Here is a 9,587-nt window from a genome sequence, read left to right on the forward strand (position 1 = left end):
AGAGTGTTGGGAAAAGATAGGACGGGGAAGAGTCAAGGAGTGAGATGCGAAATGAAGAGTCGATCGGCAAATTTTATATGAATATGTTTACAGATAAAGTTATTTTTCTATTGGTTATTTTATTTGGGGCTCCATTACCCAAGACGGAAGATGATATACGTGTTTAGATATTTAACTTTATCATCATTAGGAGATTTATACTTTTTTCTACTCACAGAAGTACCCATAGCTTTTGATATTTTCGGCAAAAAACATCAAACCTTTTTTATATTACCAAAACATCAAGAACGTTTTAGTAAACTACCGAATTGTTCCAAATCATCTGCTATTTACAAAAGTACTACATTAAGAAGACTTTTAAAATGTAAAAACCTAAGAGTCTGCCGTAGCTGGTAAGTGTTGGTACTTCTCCGTTGCCTTCTTCAACTTTTTCACCAACTTACGCATCTTACATTTCCCCTCGGTGATCTCCTTCTCAGCCTTTCTCTTTTTGCCTCTTGCTATTTCTATTCGCACCAATGCCTTCTCTTGCTTCTCCGTTACGGTTATTGGAAAATGAACTTCCGGTGTACTGACACAGCACAAGACACAATAACCAAAGATCACCAACAGTCCCAATAACCAAAGACAGATAACAAAAGAAAGCAAAGATCTGCAAGGTTTAAAGGATAAAAAAGAAAGTGCATGTACCAGCAACCAGAGTATATGAAACCGTTTTCTCTGGCGATCACACCATCTAGAGACACAGCGTCTCCATTGATGTGAGGAAGAGCTGCTTCGAGATCCTCTGCGGTCTCATATACCTGCAACTCTCCAAAAACTCCATAGAATAGCGTCTCTCTAAGCCCATGACCCGAGTTTGATTGTATATCCAACTCCTCTGAATTTAAGTGTATCATGTTCACAGCGTAGCCTTTGAAACCGGGAATAGGATCTCCATTCGGCAGGTAAGGGTTATCCATGGCTAATCTCTTCTGAGGATCATTCTTCACAAGTCCATTCCTCCAAGGTCTGCATGTTTTGAGCCGGAAAACATTTGACTAAGCTATAGATTAACAAGAAATCCAAAAGTCAAATGGAGAGTACAAAAATATGTACCTGGTTGCATCAAGACAAATAACAAGAAACCGATTGGTGATAGTTCGTCCGTGGCTAGCTGCTTCAGATTGAAGCTTGCGATACTCATCGCTTTTTTGTCCAAATTGTGATGATTTGCACACCAATGAAAGCATTGTGTCTTTCCCCAAATATTCAGACAAAACCCTGTCAGTCATACCAAATAAGTTACGAAATTGAAGATTTTCCCAAGCGTAGACACTATGAATATAAAAATCTGTGGCTATAAATTGATATTTACCTGCTAAGGGAGGTGGAGGCAACTGAACCGAGAAGCGCTACAACGCCAAACATANCTCCATTGATGTGAGGAAGAGCTGCTTCGAGATCCTCTGCGGTCTCATATACCTGCAACTCTCCAAAAACTCCATAGAATAGCGTCTCTCTAAGCCCATGACCCGAGTTTGATTGTATATCCAACTCCTCTGAATTTAAGTGTATCATGTTCACAGCGTAGCCTTTGAAACCGGGAATAGGATCTCCATTCGGCAGGTAAGGGTTATCCATGGCTAATCTCTTCTGAGGATCATTCTTCACAAGTCCATTCCTCCAAGGTCTGCATGTTTTGAGCCGGAAAACATTTGACTAAGCTATAGATTAACAAGAAATCCAAAAGTCAAATGGAGAGTACAAAAATATGTACCTGGTTGCATCAAGACAAATAACAAGAAACCGATTGGTGATAGTTCGTCCGTGGCTAGCTGCTTCAGATTGAAGCTTGCGATACTCATCGCTTTTTTGTCCAAATTGTGATGATTTGCACACCAATGAAAGCATTGTGTCTTTCCCCAAATATTCAGACAAAACCCTGTCAGTCATACCAAATAAGTTACGAAATTGAAGATTTTCCCAAGCGTAGACACTATGAATATAAAAATCTGTGGCTATAAATTGATATTTACCTGCTAAGGGAGGTGGAGGCAACTGAACCGAGAAGCGCTACAACGCCAAACATACCTTTGTTTGACAGAAAAAAAGACTGTGGAGGCGGAGCCTCTCTGTACAGACAGCAGAAAACCGATGCTGCAGTGTCATGATGCTTCTCTTCGATTTGATTCATCATAGATTCTTTTGTGGATAGGCATTCTGGGAACGATGCACCAAGAGTTTCCAGAGAAGCTGAGATGAAATTCACATGAACATGGGTAGTATTTCATAAAAAGAATGCAAAAAAAGTACAAAAATAGCAGCAATGCAGCTTTAAACCCCGGCAAATCAAGATACTAGTTACCTTGCAGTGCACTCAACTCTTGCTCAGCATGTTCATGTTCAGCCTGCAAACCTTTTAGGTGCTGATCTACTTCAAATCGGTTTTCTTCGTATGTCTTGATTTTTTCTCTTAAGCTCTGCAGGAAGAAAGGAATATTTTCAATGTGGCTGAGATAAGCTAGGAATACAAAAGCTAGATCATTCTAGATACTGTTTTGCTTTCACTAAGGCACAAATGAAAGAGAAATATTAATATTTTCCCATTTAAATAGTGATGACCATACCTCAGCGTACTCTGCCATATCCATCAGGCCAGTCTGGCTACTGAGAGCCAATGAAGATGACCTAATGGCCAACACTCCAATCTGTGAACATGGAGTCAGCCCTGGATTTGTGATTAAAGGGATTCCTGATTCAGGTGGTGTAGTCGTCCTTGGATAAGGTGTTGAAGTCTCTTCTCTTTCAAATGTGGAAGCAGATGTTACTTGAGTCTGAAAATCAAATACAGGAAAATCAATATGAAAAAGCGATTTAACATAAACATGAACTGAAAATTCTACCCATAGTAGAAACATATTGCAATATATACAAAATTCACCAGTTACTAGTTACTACCTTTAAGCTCAAATGTAGCTCAGGATATCGAGAATGGAACACCCTGAAAGCAAAGACACCCTCGTTCTCTGGGAGATAAAGATAAGGAACTCTGCAGGATCCATGGACAAAGGCATATCTGATTGCACTCTCAACGCTACTTGAATCAGATTCAATGCTCATTGTATGGAACCACCCAGATTTTTCGTCATGATGGATGCTAGTATCCAACGAACCCTCTGAATCCGTCACTTGGAAGATGAGGTTCACGGGATTTGAACCAGCAGCACAGTATTCGGGCAGCTGATCAAAACAAACAATCTCAGGAATAGAGTTAGTAAAGAGACAAAAGCTTGTTGGCAAGGAACAAAACCAAATTGCGCCAAAAGAATATTTACCTCTGTTACAAGCCTTAGCTCTCGTTCCTCAATTTGAGACTCTTTCCTGAAGATAACTTCATTACCATATATTACGGACAGTGATACTGTAGAGAAACAAAGACACTTGACAATCAGCAAATCATCAAAAGAAAAGAATGACACCAGAAAAATATAAACTTGAAGAGATCACGTAACCAGATTTCCCATAGCCTTCTGTGACTTTAAGAAGGCCAGAGAGATCAATGCAGCCACGACCATCAACCTATCAAATGATCAAAGAAGAGTAAATTAAAACCAAAACGCAAACCAAACTGCGTCATCCATATAGTGTGTTACAATGGTGAGAGCATGGTATACTACATAAATTCACTCAAACAAGTCAGACAAAGACTCCTTTGCTTTACTAGAATAAACTTCTCACACCTTACGGTTGACGCCCATCCAGTCTTCGATACGGTAACCATCAATATGTATCAGAACATCGGTCCCCTCTGCAACATGGTTATTATATCCATCGAATATCTGCATGAAAATTATGGTTAGCTTGATTAGGAATAAAAGCTAATTACTGACAGTAATTTACTGTAAAACAACGTGCATAGGCCTATATTATATACCTCAAGGATAAAATCTTCAACAGTAGAACCGGGAAGCAAATTATCCAAAGCCTTGGGATTATTCACAGCAACTCGTTCCGGAGGCCCGGGATTAACTGAAATAAGAAAGTTTCGTTAAGGAAAACAATTTATACATATTAGAAATACTATTGGTTCATTTTGCATGTCCTTATAATGTCAGTTTGATAAATAGATACAAAGCATCGACTATACTCCCTAATTACATAACTATCAGAGATCTTCAATTTTTTGGAGTTCTATAAAGAGTGAAGAAATTACAGAAAGCTCCCTAACTTAAAGTAAAAACTGAACGATACACTCCGGCTCCGGCTCTGAGTTTATTTTGGGTGCGCAAGTACAACTTTGACGAACCTTTTGTAATTTTAGATATGAGCTTCTGCAAATAAAAATATATAGACCAATACTAAAAGCTTACCTTTACAAGCAACCGAGATAGAAAAAGGCTTGTCCATTGCGCGTATCTCTAAGGTTGCTTCGTAAGTTGGCCTGATCTGGTCTAACTCACCAGTCTCAACGAGCATATTCTGCATTAGACTCATAAAATCACGAAATGATCTAGACTACCCAAAAACATAACCACTGTGAAACGCTAAACTGCCTACACCATGGACTGTATTTCATTATTATCTGTATCCTCACTTAACATTAACCAATTTATGATCATACCATCAGTGCTTAAAGCATGGAAGAAGCAAGATACCTCAATTTTAAGAATTGATCCACTATCTATCAGGTTCGCCTCAATTTGATCAATCTTGAGTAGGAATCTAGGGTTAGCTTCCAGTTCAACTTCCAGGCTTGGAACAGTAGTGAACGGGATCCGGTTTTTGTACTCATCAAAGCAAGTGATACGGAATGGTGGAAGAGAAGAACCCACCCTGTAGAAACACCATTACATTGATCAAATTTGACAATCCAAGATTTAAAGTGAGGGAAAATGAGAAAGGTTTGAGATCTATATGCCATTTTTTAAATGATTAGGAGTCTTACTGAACATTGCATGGAAGGGACTCCAGATTATCGTCAAGTTCCCACCTTGCTACCTTTGAAGAAGGCCTAACAACAACCGTTTTGTTGCACTTAATCGAATTTCCCTGAAGGTAAAGCGTTTGGGCAATTACATTCTATGATTACTTGAAAATAAAATGGCAGATAAAACTGCAAGGTAGAAGTCTATCAGTTTAAATTTATTAAACAATCCTTTTATATATAATTTCAGATACAAAAAGAAGAGTGTCAAAAGTTACTTACAATGGAGAAAGAAAATTTGTAAGTGCCAGCTTTCTTGAAAAGGTTCGGTAACTTGGACCCAAGTGAAAAAATGTAGAGACCACTAATCCCTTTACGAGATGTAGGACACAAGCGCTGCGAAAACACAGGTTTGACATTCTTATCACTCGGTTTCATATTTGTGTCTAGCAACTTTACTACCATGACCATTTCTTCATCCATCTTAACAATATGTTTCTGTTCCAACTTCAACTGGTCCAACTTCTTGGACGGTGTTGAAGACGTGAAGCATGCAGGTCGGACAACTGCTACAATCTGTTTTGGGGGAGCTCGCCCAGCACGCACGGAATCACCAACTGGTAATTCCTGTAACATATTGATACATAAAATGTTACTCTACGTGATAAGCTTGTACGAAAGGAAAAGGTGCTTAGTTTTGTGAAAGGTAAAAAAAGGGAGACAAAAGTGCTTATTTCTCATTTATACATTTTTGCACGCTAAGGCAGTTGGCATTAAACTCTATTACTAGAACTGACTTTAGTTTATACTAATAATGAAACGTTCATACCCCATCAATGCCCAATTCTCTGCAATCTCTCTCATCCAGCAAATCAATTTTTGACGGTGCCTTTTCCTGTTGCTTCTCAAGTTTTCTATTCCATTCATTCGCATCGACAGGTAGGCACTGTACAAAAACATTTCAGATTGAAAATCATTTGCTGTATGCAGAAGAGGAGAACAAAAATATACACATATAAAAAATAAAGAACAAGGTAATAGTTTAGTGATTGACCTTTCCAGAGTCGATTATAGTAATTGGTAAAGATAAAGACCTCCCAATTTCCAGTTTCGAAATTCCACCGACGATTGAAAGCTTGCATCCCTCACTCTCAGGGCGATCGATAGGCCTAATATTAAAGCTATATGATACAGAACTTGCATTGAATATACAGAACTAGTCAAATGATAAAAACAAATCACCTGCATAAAATCCGAGTATCCCCTGCACAAAAGACACATAAAAACGACAGCTAAGCTACAGCGACTACAGAAGACTATTTAGTTTGCAGTTTAAAAGATGGTGTAGATGGTACTAACCGCCTGCTTCGTCCTCAAACCCTTCTATTAGAAAATAGTCAATGGTGGCGTACACATTGTTATTGTGAACCCCAGCACAAGCTCCTCTCAGAATCTTTATATTCTGACCACGTTTCCATGACATTCCTTTTCTCGTAACTACCTTGTGCACCCTCACAGCTACAGCTCAAAAGCATTGGAGGTATGAGCACCCAATTCATAGAAGGAGATAAAGATGAAATATATGGGAAAATGCATCTAGTGAAATCCTCCAGTGTCTTTCTACTACAACATCAACGTTAGTAAGAATATTTGGATATATGAAAATGCTTAGAAAACATGCATTGTAAGGCAATAGCTTTTCAAACAAAGTTTATTTAACTTCCATCAAAAGCTAATACATACCATCACGCGAAATGACAAGGGCCTTTTTATCCAGTGATCCAACAATAAGGACAGCTTCATCTTCACCCGATGCAGCTTCTTCATCATGGGTATCATGCATCTTCATAACCCAATCTCTAAAATTATCGTCAACTTGTGCGTAGCTGACATTCTTTCCGTCTTTATATATCTCAAAGCTCACATCTGTAAAAACAAGGATTCGTTATAATCTAACTACAAAAGAAGAGGAAAGCCATGATTCCAAAAAGGATTTAAACTGACCATCATCCTTCTCTTTCTCCGTCGGTTTATTACCAAAGTTTCTTAGAGCTACTGAGAAAGGATTTTGGCTCGCAAGGTCGGTCTGTACAAAGCTTATTCAGTGATCAGTTCATAATAGATATGTTAAATAATATAGATTAGTGTGTACTCACTTTGGAGGGCGTTGGGCTAAAACCAGCATCCAAATCTGCAACCACAAAGAGTGCACATTCATAAATAAATAAAAATTGAAAAGAAAAATAGCACAACTGAAAATGTAAGCACTTTATACCAGCAAAGCATTTTACTCTTCGGGAGCCTTTCTGCAAAGTAGACGCTCTGTTTCCTCTCACCATAAACGGTATTGAATCCTACACATATTAATTGATAAAACAAAAAGTTAGATTCTTGTTTACAAGCATATAGCGAACTTTCAAAGTACTGCACACCATAATTTGTATGATAATGGTGACAAGATAAGACTAACCCAACGGACTTCTGGAAGTAGACGACCAAGGCTTCTTACTGAAACACGACCAAAAGTTTGGAAGCTTTCAGAAACTTTGCATCCTTCCTCTTCTAAACTCTCCAAAATTCTCTCAAAGCTTTCTTTTCCCTGCAAAGCTTCTAAAGTGTTCAGTTCTAGAAGGTAACCAAAGGCAATGTTTGCCTCTTTACGAAAGAATGTTATACCTGGACGATTGGAAAATAAACAAACTTCAGGCGAGCATTTGCCTTTTGGGTTGTCCCTGGAAAAACAAATATATAGTCAGAATCCAAATAAAGAGATAATTCTTAGGATTGCTAGTTTTGTGCCTCTGTTAAGGCGGCATTTCAACGTTCTCCATACAAAAATAATATGGGCTCTCGAAGAATTCCAATTTAAAAAGATGAAATATGCGTTGGCTAACCACAAGACAACCATCACTGCATTTTCAATATAAGGAGCTTGGGCAATTTCTCAAATTCACCGAAAACAAAGGTACATCTTCATTTTCATGACATTACTTTCAAATAGACTTGCTACCAGATACTGAGGCAAAAGCAGCCAGGAGCTTAACTCATAGTCATAGGAAACATCGTGATCCGAAGAGGGGTTTTTACCTTTTCTTTTCCCACCGGAGAGAGTGAATCGAATCTCAAATGAATATACTTGACCCGTGGAGTGTAGGTTGGTAATGGCAACCTCTCCACCTGTTATCTCAGCTAAATCTTCCCCATTGACCTGAAAAAATCAAGAAGACCGGAAAAGAGTATAACCAAGAACACTTTTAGTAATCTATCTTGGGATAGTAATAACAAACCTGAAACATAGATCAGCTACAAATGATAATCTTAGTAATATTAAACGAGATTCAAAACTGATTAGCTAATGATGACAATAACAAACCTGAAACACTACAGGCCTTTCAGTTCTCCCAGTTTTGGAGAGTTCATCACACTACAGGTTGATAAAGCAAATTAAAACAGTCACATTTTATTAGAACTAAAAAAAAGACTCAACAAAAAAATGGTCAAAAGGCAGAACTAGAAGAAAACATATAATCAGAAACTCATGCATTTTTCCATATTTATAGCCCATTTCTGGAATCACTTGACCCAAGTAGACAATAACGTACTCTGGTGAAGGTTAGCATGCTTTAAGAACTATTAAAGCCATCAACAAACCCTGAGCAATAAACATGGATTATGACCTATTGTATTATCAATAGCCAAAGAATACCTGGATGTAAGGAAAGTAAATATCCTTAAGCCTGCACTGGAGTTGATATATTTTGGAGATGTCAAATTCTGATTCACATATCTCAACCTAAAAAGAATATAGACCAGCAGTTAGATAGGCAGTTGATAACATATCATAGCTAAGCTTTATGAGAATAAATTAGAAATTATGAAGATCAAGCTTCATAGGAGTTAAGAACAACATCATGCGGTTTCCGCACAATCTCTAGATTCTAGAACACACATAATACTTCCGCTATAATCCAAGATGAATATTATAATTTGATACATGACTATCATTGAACTAGATGAGTAAACAAATTAAGAACATAACCTCAATTAAAAGCGACAAAATTCAAGATATCAAACTCGTTCAGAAGCAAGATATGTTCAACTATATTTTGTTCTGCATCTCTGACAGTACATAGAAGATTATTTTTCACGTCATATGGGGGAACAAAGGAAGATATTTTTGAACAAGGGGGTACCTTTGTAAAGCTTCCATGAGGCGATAACTTAATTTCCTCCTCCGATGGGTCCCTCATGCCACCATCAGTCTATACAAGAAATTCAGAATTCATTGTTTATGAAACACTGATGACAACAAGAAAAAAATATGAGCTAAACATAAAGATGGTGAATCATATTACCTTCCAGTTTTTTCCCAATATAGACCGATTGTCAATCAAGGCTTCTTTCTTAAACTGCAAAGTGAAAACTTTCTTGGACTCTTTTGTCTTAGAAGACACCAAAGTACGCCTGACAGAGAAGAGAGTTAGACACAACAAGTGAATGCGTCTACCATAGGTTGACCTTAACAGTTTTGGGTAAACAAAAGCTGAAATCACACCTTCCCAAGAACATAGAAGCATAAGGTCCTCCATATCCGAACATCCCAAAGTATGGCTAAATAGAAAAAGAGTGAATCTCTCTTCAAAAACAGTAAAATAACAGACAGGTGTTGATACAGAAAGAA

At 37.8% G+C, this 9,587-nt stretch overlaps 1 protein-coding gene across 1 annotated transcript; it reads right to left on the minus strand.

The window, feature by feature from the left end:
* On the minus strand, positions 231-9,543 carry LOC104738142. The gene is made up of 32 exons (XM_019235021.1): positions 9,462-9,543; positions 9,262-9,370; positions 9,100-9,168; positions 8,613-8,699; positions 8,280-8,330; positions 7,994-8,114; positions 7,583-7,638; positions 7,377-7,505; positions 7,182-7,260; positions 7,063-7,097; positions 6,911-6,992; positions 6,650-6,832; positions 6,266-6,424; positions 6,149-6,170; positions 5,961-6,075; positions 5,736-5,852; positions 5,189-5,533; positions 4,928-5,031; positions 4,638-4,815; positions 4,353-4,461; positions 3,917-4,011; positions 3,723-3,821; positions 3,495-3,561; positions 3,318-3,403; positions 2,941-3,222; positions 2,610-2,816; positions 2,348-2,462; positions 2,019-2,235; positions 1,760-1,924; positions 1,423-1,672; positions 691-761; positions 231-571 (listed from the first exon to the last, which is right to left on the minus strand). The coding sequence occupies exons 1-32, from the start codon at positions 9,503-9,505 to the stop codon at positions 373-375; spliced, it is 4,047 nt and encodes a 1,348-aa protein (XP_019090566.1). The 5' UTR covers positions 9,506-9,543; the 3' UTR covers positions 231-372.

This window comes from Camelina sativa, chromosome 13, assembly GCF_000633955.1.
Source record: "Camelina sativa cultivar DH55 chromosome 13, Cs, whole genome shotgun sequence".
In the NCBI taxonomy this organism is placed as follows: domain Eukaryota; kingdom Viridiplantae; phylum Streptophyta; class Magnoliopsida; order Brassicales; family Brassicaceae; genus Camelina; species Camelina sativa.